This window comes from Ursus maritimus, unplaced genomic scaffold, assembly GCF_017311325.1.
Source record: "Ursus maritimus isolate PB19 unplaced genomic scaffold, ASM1731132v1 scaffold_1, whole genome shotgun sequence".
In the NCBI taxonomy this organism is placed as follows: domain Eukaryota; kingdom Metazoa; phylum Chordata; class Mammalia; order Carnivora; family Ursidae; genus Ursus; species Ursus maritimus.
In genome coordinates, this window is record NW_024423343.1 from 8,697,310 (window position 1) to 8,715,486 (window position 18,177).

At 37.4% G+C, this 18,177-nt stretch overlaps 2 protein-coding genes across 4 annotated transcripts in view; one reads left to right on the top strand and one right to left on the bottom strand.

Annotated features, from left to right (window-relative positions):
* Positions 1-8,213, top strand: part of HTR2B (5-hydroxytryptamine receptor 2B) — a 17,636-nt gene extending 9,423 nt beyond the window's left edge. The window contains exons 2-3 of the mRNA XM_008690354.2: positions 1,029-1,229; positions 6,353-8,213. Of these exons, the coding sequence (XP_008688576.1) occupies positions 1,029-1,229; positions 6,353-7,245 (1,094 nt within the window). The 3' untranslated portion in view covers positions 7,246-8,213. The remainder of the gene's footprint in view (positions 1-1,028; positions 1,230-6,352) is intronic.
* Positions 1-18,177, bottom strand: part of PSMD1 (proteasome 26S subunit, non-ATPase 1) — a 92,199-nt gene that overhangs the window by 52,007 nt on the left and 22,015 nt on the right. For all 3 annotated transcript variants that reach the window (XM_040639157.1, XM_040639161.1, XM_040639149.1), the window contains exons 11-16: positions 17,737-17,815; positions 17,087-17,260; positions 15,285-15,396; positions 14,578-14,774; positions 12,879-12,974; positions 11,779-11,843 (exon numbers count right to left, since the gene is read on the bottom strand). In XM_040639157.1, the coding sequence (XP_040495091.1) occupies positions 11,779-11,843; positions 12,879-12,974; positions 14,578-14,774; positions 15,285-15,396; positions 17,087-17,260; positions 17,737-17,815 (723 nt within the window). The remainder of the gene's footprint in view (positions 1-11,778; positions 11,844-12,878; positions 12,975-14,577; positions 14,775-15,284; positions 15,397-17,086; positions 17,261-17,736; positions 17,816-18,177) is intronic.

Below are 18,177 nucleotides of genomic sequence, written 5' to 3' on the forward strand. Positions count from 1 at the left end.
TGTGTGTGTGTGTGTGTGTGTTAGAAAAGTGGATTCCAACTGAAATATTCTAGGGCTAACCCTAAAATAAATTTTAGGTGTTTTGGAACTGCAAGTATATATAAACCGGGTGTATGTATAATATATAATGTATCAACCCATATGTGTATAGGTACTTGTCTCAGTAAATTTATTGGAAAGCTAAGTAGGATATTCAGTTATCATATCCAAAAACTGAAATTTTTCAAAGTTAGTATTTGTCAAGTGCTTAAGACTGTATGAGGTACACAGTAAATGCTCTTTTTATAAGAGTTTGTTACATAAATTAAGTACTATGTTTAATCTTGAGACTTTCTTTTTAAACCGTAAGTCCCCAGTGCCTGGAGTGAATGATGGACTATGGAAGGATAACAATCCATTTTTCTTCAGAATAATCTGAAGCTCTTCCTTTTGCAAACTTTACTCAAGAACTACTTCTTTCAAAAAGAAAACTCAAATCATTTCACTTAACTATTTCATCAAATGAGAGTTTGCTATAAACAAAGATCATGCAGCTGGTTATTGCTAGAAATGAGCCAAACCCTAGGTCTCACTGAGACTCCCATTCTAATACTCTTTTTGCCACATTATATTGCTTCCTCTATATGGTAAAATATATTCTTTTTACACAAAAGCAGCTTAAAAATTAATTTTATTTGACTAGCAAGGTTAAGTTCCAGTTGCCACACTGTGGAAATTTTTAAAAGATCACAAAAGGAACAGACAAAAGAGCAACTGCAGTCAAATGAATGCTAAAAATGCTAAACTGCTGATTTTGAAAAAGGGTGTTGTGATTATTATACAAAATAGAAAATTTATTTAAAAGGTACTATTTACAGAAATATACTTAATATTATTGACTCCATTAAGTTAGACATCTTGTGGAGATTAACTCTTAAAATTTCAGATGAATAACAAAAAAAGTTTAAAAATATGTATCACTTTAAAAAGAAATTGCAGATTGAAGACTGCCATTTTGTAAGAGAATATGTTTTTGTTTTGCTTTTCAGAGGCTATGTGGCCCCTCCCACTTGTTCTATGTCCTGTCTGGTTATTTCTTGACGTTCTTTTTTCTACTGCATCCATCATGCATCTCTGTGCCATTTCTGTGGATCGTTATATAGCCATCAAAAAGCCAATCCAGGCCAATCAATATAACTCGCGAGCCACAGCATTCATCAAGATTACAGTGGTATGGTTAATTTCAGTAGGTATGTGGGGAATGTCAGGGTGTGGGGTGGTAAAAATAAATAACTTTTGGTTTCTTTTGGGTAAGAAATATACCAGGCCTGGTAGGCTGTGAAACTTAGCAAGAGAGGTCAAGACAGACTACTGATATACTACTGATATACCAACACAAGCTCTTTATGTCACGTCATCATATAGTTTCTAAACCACACTATCAGCAACATGTGTGAAAAAGTAAAAAGTTCATGTCCTCAGAAAGAACCATCTTCGCAATGTTTACTGAGATATCTTCCTGCTTTGATTTTGACATGCAGGAAGACTAAGTCTGAAAACAGTTTTTGTTTTTGTCAACAAATCATTAAGGTCTAGGCAGCACACAGAATCTCAAAATGAATATTAAAGTAACAAAAAAATAAAATGCATCTTCAGTCACACTTAAGAAGATAAACAGGAAAAGAGAAAACGGAAAAAAACCCAAACATTTTGTATGCAGGTATTAAAGACCATAAATTAATCTTGGAAGCCAATATGTGTACAGAATAAAGGCAGTAAGTGTCTACATAAGTGTTTTGGATATATGTTCAATCAGAGGTTTTAAGAGAGATGCTAGTGATATTTAGAAAAGATTTACAGAAGAAAATAATATTTCTTCTAAACTGTCTTATGCCCTTGTGCCCATCTTTAATGCTCAAAGATAGCTGCTATAATAGAGTATCCTAGCATGAAGTACATCATAAATAATTCAAACCTCCTATAAGTTAATATCCGAAAAACAGATTCACAATTACTATGATCATCGATAATCTGACTGGAAGATTCACTTCTTCTTAGCAAATAAATAAATAAGGAAAAAAATTAAGAGAGATCTGGAATGCTAACAGGAAAACAAGAAAAAGACATGGTCGTTCTCTATCAGAATTAGCCCTGGGCAAAAAAGTGAGAAAGTAAGATAATGAAAGTGACCTTTACATTCCTGAAATAATACCAGGGCCAAACCTCTTTTGAAAAGTTTGGAGGTAAAAATAAGGAGTATTACTCCTCTGGCTTGTGAAGAAAGTAGGGTCAAGGAAACGTCTATTCAGAATGGACAGGTTTACAAGCAGTGAGGCTAGTTTTGAAGACAGACGCTAATTGACAGAGTAGAAAGGCCCCCCAAAAGAAGCTAGTGAGAGGGCATGGGAGATAATGGGTAAAAGTCATCAAAATTTTAAGTGGAAAGGAGGGAAACTATAGTAGCTCATGCCAGAAGTCCCACATCTTTTTGGTAAACTCACTGCAATAAGGGAGAGGATGGGGGAGACAGTGTGAGGTATGTGTATTTTGGGGTAAGGTGGAGGAAATGGGGCAAAGGCAGGGAGAAAACAGGAGAAATGATCCTTAAGAAGAATTAAAACATTTGAAACCATGAAATATGATCAATCTAATAAATAGTCTACTGTTAGAAGTGATACCCCAATTAAGGCTGGTTCACATGAATCCATAAACAGATCACATCTCTGTTGAGTACCTATGATATACTAGATATCAAGAATACATGATCCAGCCATTGCACTACTGGGTGTTTACCCCAAAGATACAGACGTAGTAAAGAGAAGGGCCATATGCACCCCAATGTTCATAGCAGCAATGTCCACAATAGCTAAATCGTGGAAGGAGCCGAGATGCCCTTCAACAGATGACTGGATTAAGAAGTTGTGGTCCATATATACAATGGAATATTACTCAGCTATCAGAAAGAACGAGTTCTCAACATTTGCTGCAACATGGACGGCACTGGAGGAGATAATGCTAAGTGAAATAAGTCAAGCAGAGAAAGACAACTATCATATGATTTCTCTCATCTATGGAACATAAGAACTAGGATGATCAGTAGGGGAAGAAAGGGATAAAGAAAGGGGGGTAATCAGAAGGGGGAATGAAACATGAGAGACTATGGACTATGAGAAACAAACTGAGGGCCTCAGAGGGGAGGGGGGTGGGGGAATGGGATAGACCGGTGATGGGTAGTAAGGAGGGCACGTATTGCATGGTGCACTGGGTGTTATACGCAACTAATGAATCATCGAGCCTTACATTGGAAATCGGGGATGTACTGTATGGTGACTAACATAATATAATAAAAAATCATTAAAAAAAAAAAGATATCAAGAATACAAAGATAAATCAAAAGAGCCTTTATTTTCAAGGAAGGCAGATAATAAACAAATTAGACTAATACAAAGTGTTAAGTATTCAGGTGGAAAAGAATAAAAAGAAGACTCTTTATAGCTTTGGAAGGGATCTTATAAATTCACTTTTTCCTTTTACAGATGAGAAAAGAAACCTAGAGGTTTTATTTTTTTTTTTAAATATTTTATTTACTTATTGAGAGAGAGAACGAGTGCATGAGCAGGAGGGGAGGAGCAGAAGGAGGGGGAGGCGCAGAGGGAGAAGCAGGCTCCCTGCTGAGCAGGGAGCCCAACGGCGGGCTCAATTCCAGTACCCTGGGATCATGACCTGCGCCGAAGGCAGACACTTAACCGACTGAGCCACCCAGGTGCCCCGAAACCTAGAGGTTTTTTTTTTTTTTTTTAAGATTTTATTTATTTATTTAACAGAGATAGAGACAGCCAGTGAGAGAGGGAACACAAGCAGGGGAGTGGGAGAGGAAGAAGCAGGCTCCTAGCAGAGGAGCCTGATGTGGGGCTTGAACCCAGAACGCTGGGATCACACCCTGAGCCGAAGGCAGACGCTTAACCGCTGTGCCACCCAGGCGCCTCGAAACCTAGAAGTTTTAAATAGTTGGCTTAAAGACTGTTAACAGCTTTTCAGCACCAAGGCCAAGATCAATGCTGTGTTTATTTCATCACACTTCATTTTGTAGGACCACTGACAGTTTACTAACTTTGTAGAAGAAAAAGCAGATGATAGGGTTAGTTCAGTTTTTAAATTCTGCAAAATGCTGAAAAGAGCTCACTTTCTTCTGGACTTAGTTATCCTAGGTAAGACCTGGCAAATAGTAAGGTATGAAAGAATAAGGGGATAAGGGTATAAAAAGTATCAGCAAAAACTTACGTTATTGACCACCAAACTGGTTGAGAAGGTAATGTGAGCCTTGAAGGAGGTTAATGGAATGTGAAAATAGAGAAGGGCGAATGGACTAAAGGTCAAGATAACTGTAAAAAGAAGTCCCACAGTAATGAAGAGTAGCAGGACAAGAAAGGGAAATATCACACAAAGTTCATGGTTTTAGATATGGGACAGCTTGAAGAGGGCTTATGGATGCCTTCAGGAGTACAAATAATAATAATAATGAGGGTTGATACACTTGAAACTAATATAATAACTACACTGGAATTTTTTAAAAATAATAAAAGAAATTAGAGTGGAGTTCAACAGACACAAAATGAAGATGTCAGAAGGGTCATCAATGAGATCAAGTCATGGAAAGTAACAACAATGGAGCAGTAGAGAGGACGGCTTTAGCAAGGTGCTGAATCTACTGAGGAAGATGGACAGATGTCCTGGAGGTTGGTAGATGACCTGGATGGAGAACAGAGTGCTGTAAGCAGATTATAAATAGACTTCAAAAGGGAAGGGTTTTAGGGAGAAAGAACAGTGGAACAATCACTTAGAAATAACGGTACAGTAGAGGTCAGCCAACTTTTCCTGTAAAGGGCAAGATAGTAAATATTTTGGGCTTGCAGGCTCTAATGGTTTCTGTCAACTACTCAACTCTGCAGCAGGAGAGTAAAGCAGCAATTTCTTAACAAATGGGGATGCCTGTGTTCCAAAAAAATTTTATTTAGAAAAACAGAATGCAGGCCAGATTTGGTGCTCAAGCTGTAGTGTGCTGACCCCTAGTGTAGAAGTATACAGAATCTGCTTTCTGGTGGCATAGTTGAGGAAAAGTAGAAAAAGCAGTAGCCTCCCTGTTACAAAGGATTTGAGGAAAAGTAGAAAAAGCAATAGCCTCCCTGTTACAAAGGATTTGAGGAAAATATTTTTGTCAAGGGCTCTTCAGTTTACCATAAAAAGGCTGTGTACATGACGAAGTACTTTCAGATCCATAAAAAACACAAGGATTCTAGAGGTTTCTGAAGATCAGTTAATTAAAACTTCTTTTTAAGAATCTGCTGTTTCAAAGGGAAATAATTCAGGATGACACTTGTGTACTTGTCTTTCTAATAAGCTACTTCACTAGGCAAGATCGTATTTAAATACCCACTTCATAGTATTTAAAGTATTAGAAAATCAGCATGAGATACATTTCTTTCGTATCTGTTAGAGGAACTCTCAACTTGAAAATAAAATTTATGATTCAGATGATCTCAAATATTTAAGCAGCATTTTTAAAAAAAAACAATGAACTCCCCTTAGTTTTCCCTAAGTCATCAGAGGAAAAGATTAAGACATTCATAAATTTCCAAAAAATGAAAATGTCTGTTAAATGAAACTGTGTAGCCTCAAAGATAATAGGTATCTATCTAGAATTAAGATACTGCATGAACGTACTCTGAGGTCTCTTCAAATCAACTACAATGGATATAAAAATAAAGCAAATGCTCTTCTGAACTCCTTTTCCTTAACCTGGGACAGATCAACAAAACACAAACAGATTATGAGAAATGGAGAGTAAGCGAAGACATTCTCTCCTATTTTGTGGACATACTACAGATTTAGGGAAGCTTAAATTATAAACTTGAAATCACTAATCAATCTCTGTTTAAAAACATCAGGTTTGCTTATTTGGGTTCTATTTGTTAAATCTTCCTTTAATTAAATGCTTTGACAGATTCTGCATTCAATGTACTAGGAATGACAGTACACTAACCACATAAAGTCACTAAGATAAACTCTAAAAGGCGGGCACCTGGGTGGCTCAGTCTTTAAGCGTCTGCCTTTGGCTCAGGGCGTGATCGCAAGGTCCTGGGATCAGGTCCTGGGATCCAGCCCTGCATCGGGGTTCCCTGCTCTGCTAGGAGCCTGCTTCTTCCTCTCCCACTCCCCCTGCTTGTGTTCCCTCTCTTGCTGGCTGTCTCTTTCTCTGTCAAATAAATAAATAAAATCTTAAAAAAAAAAAAAAAAAGATAAACTCTAAAAGGACCTAATATAAGAGTAAAAGGTCATAAAATTAACTCAATTTATCTTGTTTCCTCTTCCTTAGGCATTGCCATTCCAGTACCTATTAGAGGGATAGAAACTGATGTGGGTAACCCAAGCAACATCACCTGTGTGCTGACGAAGGATCGTTTTGGCAACTTCATGCTCTTTGGCTCACTGGCTGCCTTCTTCGCACCCCTAGCAATCATGATTGTCACCTACTTTCTCACTATCCATGCTTTACAGAAGAAAGCTTACTTGGTCAAAAACAAGCCACCTCAACGCCTAACATGGCTGGCTGTGTCTACAGTTTTCCAAAGGGATGAAACACCTTGCTCATCACCTGAAAAGGTGGCAATGCTGGATGGTTCCCACAAGCACAAAACTCTGTCCAACTCAAGTGATGACATACTTAGGCGAAGAATGTCCACAGTTGGAAAAAAGTCCGTGCAGACCATTTCCAATGAACAGAGAGCCTCCAAGGTTCTAGGGATTGTTTTTTTTCTCTTTTTGCTCATGTGGTGCCCCTTTTTTATTACAAATATAACTTTAGTTTTATGTGATTCCTGCAACCAGACTACTCTCAAAATGCTCCTAGAGGTATTTGTATGGATAGGCTATGTTTCCTCAGGGGTGAATCCTTTGGTCTACACCCTCTTCAATAAGACATTTCGAAATGCATTTGGCCGATATATCACCTGCAATTACCGGGCCACGAAATCAGTAAAAACTATCAGAAAATGCTCCAGCAATATCTATTTCCGAAATCCAATGGCAGAGAACTCAAAGTTTTTCATGAAACATGGAATGCGAAATGGGATTAACCCTGCCATGTACCAGAGCCCAATGAGGCTCCGCAGCTCAAACATTCAGGCTTCCTCAATCATTCTACTAGATACACTTCTCCTCACAGAAAATGAAGGTGACAAAACTGAGGAGCAAGTCAGTTATGTATAGAAGGAATGTCAGTTTTCATGTAATTAATATAACGATGAGTAAGGTGATGAGGCAGATATAAATGTAACAAGAATTATATAAAGAATAACTTTATGTCATGTATCAAATCATCTCTTTAAAGTAAGAGTTATCTAATAAGATTATAGAACTTTCTTTATTTGGACAAAGCTACTCCACGAAAAAAATTATTTTGTACAGCTGCAAACAAAAATAATCCAGCAGTGTGTGGCTAAGTGTTAAGGTATTCAAATGAAAATAAAATTAAATAAATCAATAAGTTTTGGTCTTAAAAATAAACAATGTCATTATAAGAATTTGTTTAGTTCCTAATTGTATGCAAAGCTGTGCTAAGAATGAAACAAAACAAGACAAAAAAGCATTAACCTCCTCAAAGCCTTAAAAACATAAGGCATAACACAGAACAACAGTGACAGGGAACAGAAGACTAAAAAGTGCATAAAATGATTGCATCTGGAGGTAAGCTAAGATTGTCATTACAGTCTGGCTCAGTTAAATGTAGTCATGATTTTGCTTTGATCAAGAAACTTGTCTTGATGGAAGAGGTAGGGAGGATAGTAGCTGGGTATTACACAAAGTAACAGGATCTCGGAACTAGAGCTGTTTGTCCAGTAAGTACACTTACTGGATTAAAAGAAGAATTAAAAAATTAGGAAGAAATAAATTCTTAAAATATAGTTCAAGAAGGTCAAATGTCTGCAGTTATTTTAAAAGTAATACATAACATCTAAAAGGGAAGAAATGATAAAATGGAGCACATTCTAAGAAAGTAAATGATGGTGCATTCTTAGGAGACAGGACAGAAACTTTCCAAATATTAAAGGTAATAAGGAAATTTGAGAATAAAAATATTCTATGAGAAGGGCGCCTGGGTGGCTCAATCGTTAAGTGTCTGCCTTCGGCTCAGGGCATGATCCCGGCGTTATGGGATTGAGCCCCGCATCAGGCTCCTCCACTGGGAGCCTGCTTCTTCCTCTCCCACTCCCCCTGCTTGTGTTCCCTCTCTCTCTCTGGCTGTCTTTCTGTCAAATAAATAAATAAAATCTTTAAAAAAAAAACTGTTCTATGAGAGTCGCTTAGGAAAACAGTACTCTGAAGGGAAGGCATGTTGTAGAAAGCATTAGTCTATAATGAGATCTGTTTTGAATTTTAGTTCTACCGTTTAGTTCTATGACAACGAGAAATTTTATTAACTATTTTGAAATTCAATTTCCTTCTCCTTAAAAAAATTTTTCTAAGTTTCCTTCACCTTTAAAAATTCTCACTCTAGGAAAATGGCACTAATCTAAAACTTTGAGAATTTGGTTTCAACTGCAATTCCTTAAGTTGATTACATTTAATTTTCTTCACCTATAAAGTAACTTTCAGACAAAATCATCTCTAAAGTCTTTTCCAGTTTCTTCTACCTATAAAGAGTCATATTATGAAAACAAAACTCAGAATGGTCCCTTAAAAATAACAAGGACATAGAACCACTCATTAGTGGGATCTGACTATCCTAGGTAGTAAAATGCTTAGCAAAGCCTAAAAGCAGCTCATGGGAGACATCTGCTGCCGAAACTGGGCATTTAGCATGAGCGTGAGCTACAGGAAAATGCAAAGGCAGAAGTTGATGTTAATTGGAGAGCAAAGCGCTGTCAGGTTAAAAAGGGAAGAAGAACAGTTTTCACGAAGCTCAACTTCCTATGTAGCAGAATATACACACCAGGCCATTGACTTATAGGATATAAAATATAAAATCACTGGGAAGAATCAACAACAAGACAAAGGAAGAGACCATTATTTGAGCAGGATTGTTTACACAAACCAACAATTACTAAAGGTACCCCTAGAAAAATATACTTTCCAAATCAAAATTATCTAGTTCCCTGATAAGAATTAAAACAAAACAAAAACCCCTCTCTGGATGGCAATAACACACCCCCCCTCAAATGCCCCCCTCCCTGCCCCAGCATCTAAACTCTAGAGCAAAACCAGTGAAAGGTTAGGGTCACAGCTTGGCTAAAATAATACACCAAAAATGGACAGGGAGAAAATAGAATTATCCAACTTCTATTTTTGCTTCCATTTTTTGCCCCCCTCAGGAGAATGATTTTTGGACCAGAAAGATAAAAAGTAGGGGCGCCTGGGTGGCACAGCGGTTAAGCGTCTGCCTTCAGCTCAGAGCGTGATCCCAGCGTTATGGGATCGAGCCCCACATCAGGCTTCTCCGCTATGAGCCTGTTTCTTCCTCTCCCACTCCCCCTGCTTGTGTTCCCTCTCTCACTGGCTGTCTCTATCTCTGTTGAATAAATAAATAAAATCTTTTAAATTAAAAAAAAAAAAAAGATAAAAAGTAATGTTGTAAAGATTGATCAAAACATAAAACAGGTGAGGGGCACTGGGGGGGGGGCGCAGTTGATTAAGCTGCTGACTTTTGGTTTCAGCTCACGTTGTGGTCTCAGGGTTGTGAGAACAAGCCCTGCATCGGGCTCCAGCTCCACACGGAGTCTGCTTCAGATTCTCTCTCTTTCTTGCTCCTCTCATGCTTTCTCTCTCTCAAATAAATAAAAATTTTTTTTAAAATGTAAAAGAGGTGCCAAGACTGGCTGCCTTACAGAGTTCAACTCTGTAAGCTAAATGAATCACCTGAAAGAGAAGTTGTGGTTGTAATTACGGAACCACTGCTGACAAATTTGAGAAAAAAACAGAAAATGGCAAAAGTACAAAAAGACTACTAAGTGGATAAATATTCTATATTCAAAAAGAGAAAGAGGACTCAAGAAACTAAGTGTGGAGTCTACTGCAGATCTTTTCAAAAAAATGTAGAATAGCTTAATGCACATAGGTTTTGTCATACCTTAGAAAAAGAATCAATGATTATCTGGCACTTCAATGGATTACTAAAAACAATAATAACCAACTAATCACATATCCTATTTTGGAGGTATCAGACTAGTAGATCTGTATAAATACTGTCTTTAGATTTAGTGAAGGCTCTCCAGTGTCTCTGTGAACAAGCTGAACAATGAGGGCTAGAGGACAACACAATGAAGGAGGTTAGCATGTGGCTGAACAACCTTATTCAACAAAACTGCCTGGTGTAAGGAGAAACCTGATTACTATGTTATATGGGTCTGTACTTTGCTGTTTTGTTCAACATTTTTATCCACATAGGAGTAAAATATTTTACAGCCCATCCAGATAACTCTTGATAAATGGAATAACTTCCTGTCTAAGACGTTATGAAGAAGTTCCTATAACCAGTTCACAATGTTCAATATTTACTGCATTATATTATGACCTTTACAACAAAGGTTCACTCCCAGGAACTTGGGAGAAAATCTACACCAGAGATTAAAAGGACATGAGTGAGTCTCATCTAACGGACTCATCTAACATGTACCTTGGGAACTTTTTTTTTATGATTCCATCACAAATGAACTATAATAAGCAGTGTCCAAATAGAGCTAAAAGAAGTACTTTTAATTTGCCTTTGCTGGATTTTAATATAAAGTATCTTAGCCAAAAGAAACAATGGTACTTGAGATTGGAGATAAGCAGGCAGTAAGAATTGCAAGAAGCACTACAGCATCTGCCACCACTGTTAGAGTTACCACTACTATCATATGCTTAAATAACAGTTAGTAGTGCCAGACGCTGTTCTAAGGGCTTTAGATATTGATTCAGTTACTCATCCAAAAACACACTGTTTTTTTTCTTCCAAGATTTATTCATTTATTTGAGACAGAGGGAGAAATAGCACAAGCAGGGAGAAGGGCAGAAGGAGAGGGAGAAGCAGGAAGCCCTACTCAGAACTCAATCCCAGGACCCTGGGATCATGACCTGAGTTGAAACCAAGAGTCTGCCATTTAACCGACTGAGCCACCCAGGTACCCCAAAAGCACACTTCTTAAATAGGTACTATTATTACACCCATTTTACAGATGAGAAATTAGAGGCTCAAAAAGGCTAACAAGCCCAAAGTCACTCAGCTTTTAAATGGAAGAGCCAGGATTCAGTCCCGGCAGATCGGTTTCAGAGTATGTCCTCTTAATCACAACTATCCTATGTCAAGGGCATCTTCAAATCTCAAGTCCAAAATAATTTTATTAAATCTGCAAATTTTTCACCCCTCTGCACTGAAACAAAGTCTATTACCTTTTATTCTCATTAAAGAGCTTCAAGAACACTACAACCCTATGTAAGAACAACATCCTATTTGAATTGCCAATGTGTATGGAAAGAGGAGTAATAAACACATTATTTGGACTTAGAAATTTAAGCAAGTACACAGAATGCTATGAAACAAATAAACAGAAATAATAAAGTCATTTTACTACTTTTCAAATAGGTTTTTGGACTCTCAAGACACACGTGCTTCTTTTTCAGATCACCAGTACTAATCTTATTGTTAAACGGTTTTCACTCTGAACCTAGATATATCCCTCAGATATTTAGTTTCCGTTTAGTTATTGACTATTTAAAAAAAAAAAAAAAGGACTCTAAAGAGAACCAGAGATTAGAAATTATTACCTGAATAGAATGAACCCAAGTGATTCTACTGCTGCCCTCCGGACATCGTCATTGACATCGCTTACCTAGGACAAATTTGAAAGGATGATTACATTATACCATGCATTCTATTACTAGAATTAACTCATATGAGAGGCTCACATCATTCAAATGTAAATTAGACCTTATTAATATATTACTCTTTAATTAGAATGTGTTCCCTCAATTTAGGAAAAACCCAAATGAAATACTCTGTTTCAGGGTTTACAAGCCTTTTAAGGTTGGTGAAGTTTAAGAATCAGGGCTACTTCTAAAGATTATTTCAGCTGCACTATAGCTTTTCTGGGCTACACTGAAAATCTAACCATTCCTTCAATGTTGTTTTCAAAAAAGTGTGTCCTAAATTCAAGCAAAATACAAACATTTACAATTTACAACATACCACATACTTCACTGATAAAAGATAAATTAATAATAAATACTATGGGATGTGAGTATCTCTCGGAAAAAGATAATAATAGTTCTAAACCTTTTCTGCATGGGAAGATGACCTGAGGTTTACCTTCTCCTGGAACCAAGATGGTAGAAACCTACTAAGTTAAGACATATGTGCAATGTCCACTATGTTATCAGGCAACATTATTGTTTATAAACTTTATCTGGATTGGGAGGACTAGGAATGGGAAAAGCCTGTTGGAAAACATGGGCGCTGGCTTTCCTGTGCAAGGTATCTCTTGTAATAGAGCATGTTCCCTAGAGGTACCTGGAAGCTAAATTCACAGGCTGTAAAAAGAAGTGGTTTTTATTGTTCAATAGATTTCCCTATCCTAGGGTTGTTGCACATACTCACGTGGTCTTGTCCCTTATAAATGACGGTGCCCCTTGGAGTAGGTTTTCAGAAGTTGCCCCTGAATTATTTTAAGGACTTCTATTTGTACTGACATATTGTTATCCTGTTCTATACCTGGTGCTTAGGTTATAGCTGACTGTGTCCAGTGAGTGAGACTCTGAACCTGAGATCACTCGTGGTGGTCATGCAGTGTGGGTGCTGCAGCAACCCAGACATTTAGTGTCAATCTGCAAACCTTCCTTTCCACCTCTACCCAAGAAAGAGTACTTACAGCAACATGTAGCAGGCGTCGAATAGCTTTGTTGTTACCCGAGCCACAATAGGCCATGGCTACAGTGTACATTCCAGATCGTCGAAGAATTGGGTCCTAAGAAGAATAATCTACATCAATTGACAAGTTATCATTTCAAACAGTGACTTCTACAATCTAACTGGCACAGCTGCATCCACCAGGGAGTTGGTTTCAGGTAAGAAACAAGAAGCTTAAGGAGAACGATTTTGCAGTTGGTAACTTTCTAAATGAATGTGGAAATACAGACTCTAATACAGGAGGAATTAACTCCTTTTAATTCTCAACGCTCTATGCAACGTGCCTGCACTGCCTTACACTGACTATATCAACTCAAGTCCAATACCAACTCACTACCCTCTGATACTCAGCTTTCATTTATTAAACAAATAACAAAGAAGCTCGCTTCTAATTCAACATTGTAACTTGCTTACTTTTTTTTTTTTAAGATTTTATTTATTCGACAGAGATAGAGACAGCCAATGAGAGAGGGAACACAAGCAGGGGGAGTGGGAGAGGAAGAAGCAGGCTCATAGTGGAGGAGCCTGATGCGGAGCTCGATCCCATAACGCTGGGATCACGCCCTGAGCTGAAGGCAGACGCTTAACCGCTGTGCCACCCAGGCGCCCCTGCTTACTTAACTCTTGAGCACTGAGTGGAACAGATACGGTGTCTGAGAGCTGAGCAAAACAATTAGCAGTTTTATCACTTAACTACTAACAGTGGTTCTTTTTATCAGACTACAGAGGACAGCATTAGCTACCACTGACTACCCACCACACACAATACCACTGTCAAAATAAAATAAAACAAAACAAAAGCAATGAAAAAAATTCACCCAGATAAATAAGCATAGAGATGGCACTGGTTTTTGATGAAAAAACAATGAGGTAGACTTTATATCTTATTAAATGATTATAAAGTGATTCCAAAAATGTTATTTCTAAAAGCAATCAACTGTAAATTTCTAAAGAACTTTTCTGGATCTGCTTATCCAAAAACTACTGAAGTCCTGATTAAATTAAAATTCTCAAATTAGTCCTATTCACCTGTTCTTTTTTTTTTTTTTTTTTTTTAAGATTTTATTTATTCGACAGAGATAGAGACAGCCAGCGAGAGAGGGAACACAAGCAGGGGGAGTGGGAGAGGAAGAAGCAGGCTCATAGCAGAGGAGCCTGATGTGGGGCTTGATCCCATAACGCCGGGATCACGCCCTGAGCCGAAGGCAGATGCTTAACCGCTGTGCCACCCAGGTGCCCCTCACCTGTTCTAATCAGTGCTCTCCTTTTCTACATTCCATTAGGCTTTTTTTTTTTTTTTTAAAGATTGTATTTATTTATTTATTTGACAGAGAGAGAGACAGCCAGCGAGAGAGGGAACACAAGCAGGGGGAGTGGGAGAGGATTCAGAAGCAGGATCCTAGCGGAGGAGCCTGATGTGGGGCTCAATTACAGAACGCCGGGATCGCACCCTGAGCCGAAGGCAGACGCTTGACGACTAAGCCACCCAGGCACCCCTCCATTAGGCCTTATATATCTTGCAAGTAGTTTCATCAACAAGTGTAGCTAGGTGTTCTGAGGGGAATAGAGATAATTTCTAATGAAGTGTTTCTCTAAATGCTGGTGATAAACAGGGTGTGATGAAGTGCAGGGAGAAAAGGATAAAAAATGTATCATCTCACCTTATCACGGCACAGAGATTCAATGAGAGCATCAGCCTCCTCCATCCTCCCATACATCACTAATGCTATGCCAACTGCAAGACCACGCAGAATCTTCTCATGTTGAGTTTCCTGTGCATAGCCTACCATGTCCTCAATAGCCTGGGCATTTTTAGAGCCCAACATAACCAAACCTAGGGCCAGGCCAGCTGCTTCACCTAGTGAGTAAAAAGTAAAACATTAAAAAATAAAAATCATGTATGTAAAATCAATAAAACATATCCTATTGGAAGTGGCATTTATCATCAACTATCAAAACAACAATTAGCTTCTGGTAGCATTTTTTCAAACCATCTGATAAAAAGTACAACCATATATTTACAGCTATTTTCCTTTTAAATCTTGACAGAATGCATCATTGCATCCTACAATGATTTCAAAGGCGACATAACATCATTCTACATTATCACCAAGCAGTATAGATAGCTCTGAGATTCAAGTAGATCACTCTAATTTCTACTTGCAAAAGTCAGTTATATAGACAGATACACAGGATATATCATTTTTAAAACCTATATATCACAAAACCTATGTTTACGAATTTGACGAACAGGGCAAAATCCACTCCCTCTACAAGTAATCTATTAGATTTCTGAGGGGCTACAAAATATAAATAGAAAGTTACTAGTTAATCCTAAAGTTTGTTTTCTCTGGAAAGAATCACTTACCTGTCACAGCATCATCCTGATAAAGGTTTGTTTTTAGCAGATCATACACATCCTGGCGCGCAGTCCCCATGGCAGCCAAACCAAGGCCCAGACTGCCACCATGTCGAACAATCTAGGGAAAAAGCATGGGTTCTGATTTGGAACACTGTACTTACAAGTCCAAGCTTCTATTCTAATTTAAAAATATATTGTGATATTAAACACACAGAACAGTTGACCTGCTGAGAATGATCAAAGTATTTGAGAAGCAGACAGCCAGTGGTAATCTCAGCAATTTCAGTTTCAAAAGAATGGTGCTTGCTGATGCAAAATAACAGTAAGTTAAGAAGTGAATGAAAGATAAGAAAGTGGAGGGAGAGGGTACAGCTCTCTTTCAATAAGTTTACACGAGAAGGGGAGATATATGGTAACTAAGAGGGAGAAGCAAGGGTCAAAGAAAGACTTTTTTTAGGATAGGTGAGACCTGAATATGCTTATGGGCTGAGGGGAAGGAGCCTGAAGAGAGGAGAAAAGGGTATCTAACAGAACACGGCTGTAAGGAAGTGGGAAGAAGTGGGACAAAAATGGGGTCAAGGGCAAAAATTGGTCTTAATTTCAAGAGGGACACTTTAGTGGTCATGTGTCATTTTTGAGTGCACAGTCTCCTTTTACAGGTGATAGCACCCCAATCTTGCCTGGAAAATATTCTTCTCCCATTGGTTAGTCTTGGTGCGATTGCCATTTAATAAGCACCTACCTTCCCCTAACTCAAAGTGTGGGACTGTGACCCAAAACAGACCACTCAGATGCTCTTTCTCTGAAATTTTAATCTTTCTACAGTGAAATGACCCAAAAACATTTCAAGTTCATTCAAACTGACAGTAGAGCCCTAGAGAGATGATTCCATTAGTTCCTGCTATCTAGATCCCTAGAACTGCCCTGGCTCTTAACTTTCGCTTTTTGAGAATTGGTTTATCCGCTTTTCCTTTAATTACATAAGCTACTTCCAGTAAACTCCTTGTTTTAAGTCAGTCAGCAGAAGTTTCTATTGCTGGCAACCAAAGAGCTTTGTCTGGTAAGAAAATTTTTACCTGAGACCAGAGGACACGAGGCAAAGATATAAATAAATGTACATAATATTTGTGGATGAGGAGCTTATTAGCGAAGAGAGATGATCCTACTGGCCTCAATCTTTTCACTGAAATAGAAGGACAAAGTTGTCTGGCTTACTTAGCTACTCTCCTAATAGCCTTCTAAAAAAGTCTACTCTAACATAAAAGCTAAAGTCTAAAATCCTATTTCAAGGTTCCGTAAAGTAAGAACAAGCTGCTTAATAAGTTTTTAAAAGTTTCTAAAAGAATTAGATTATTATCTATTAGATTAGATAAATTAATAAGTTTCCAAAAGAATTAGATTTAAAAAATTATAAAATAGCAAATAAGCAAGAATTCTGATTCCTGAGAGTTATGCATTTCTTTGGGACTTAGTTTCCTATAAAATAATAAAATCAGACTAAATGATCACTAAAGTCACATATAGTTATAACATTCCAAGACTCTTAAGTGTGCAAATACAATACATATTTTACAAATATATGGTACTTCATTTTGCTTGTCACATCCAAGGTTTAAAGGACTGAGAAGCACAATTTTAGTTTATAGAGAAGGAAAGAAAATTACCTTAAAAAATAATTCTTTAAGAATAGTTCTATTTTTGGAATTTTGAAATCCTACAAAATCTGTATTCACTAAAATAATTTGGCAAATACAATGTTTTCCTGGACTCTTAAGTAACAGAAATTAGTTTTTCATTCCAATACTTACATCATTGCTGGCATTCTTAAGCTGGTTAAGCAGATAGTCAATTATATCACCACCATGATTGGCATGAATGAGACCTAATGCATAGAGACCTCCACCTTCCTGATAGGCTGATCCTGGAGAGGTGTCCTTGGGAAGATATGTTGCCATTAACTGTAATGCTTCCTTCTCATGACCCTGTAAATTTGAACCACAACAAAGGTTTAAGAGAAAGTGAGAGAAAACATATATATTTTCTATGACTAGTGTCTTCTCTCCAGAAAATTCACTTTCTAAAAGAGGAGGAAATGCGTCTCTCTCCTAGACAACTTTGTAACTCAAATGAGAGGAGAATTTTAAGAGATCCAATCACATCCTTGTTAGAAACAAATGCTTCAATTTTTTCCCTTGTTTTATAACATTTCTCCAAATTCATCTTCGACCATGCAAATAACTTATTTCAATTCATCCTTTGAGAAACGTCTTAGTCTTCATAGGAAAAGGATTTCCACCATTTTATTAAAAACAAACACATAGGGATTTTCTTATTTACTTTATTTTTTCCTATAAGAGGACTGATCTAACAAAATGTACTTGTGAATAAATTACAGTAAACTTTTATTTTTTTAACTCCAGAAAAATTGCTTCGGTACATACTGATCAGTGCATATTACCTTATGAATTACACCCAGACTGGCTGTAGCTGTAAATTTTGCCCAGTTAGTGGCCCTGGCCAACCATTCCAAGTTATCTCTGTAAGAAAAGAAAATTCAGCAATACTATTGAAATGAATTCCATAAGGCTTTTTATAACACTAAAGTCAAAGCATTAAGATTTTACCTTCAATTATTACAAATCATTTTAGTTTATGGAGCTCAAGTTACTGCTGATTCTATTTTTATCTCCTAAGTTCTTAGTATTTGAAGACTTTAAAAAATGCATGATATGTAATTTCATTATGAACAAAAGCAGAGTTATATTAATATATTTCATGCCAAAGCCTATATTCAAGCCAACTAATGAAGGGAATTTTACCTTAAAAGAAGCATGCATGTGCAATAAAAAATGTATAGGGGTGCCTGGGTGGCTCAGTCAGTTGAGTGTCTGACTCTTGA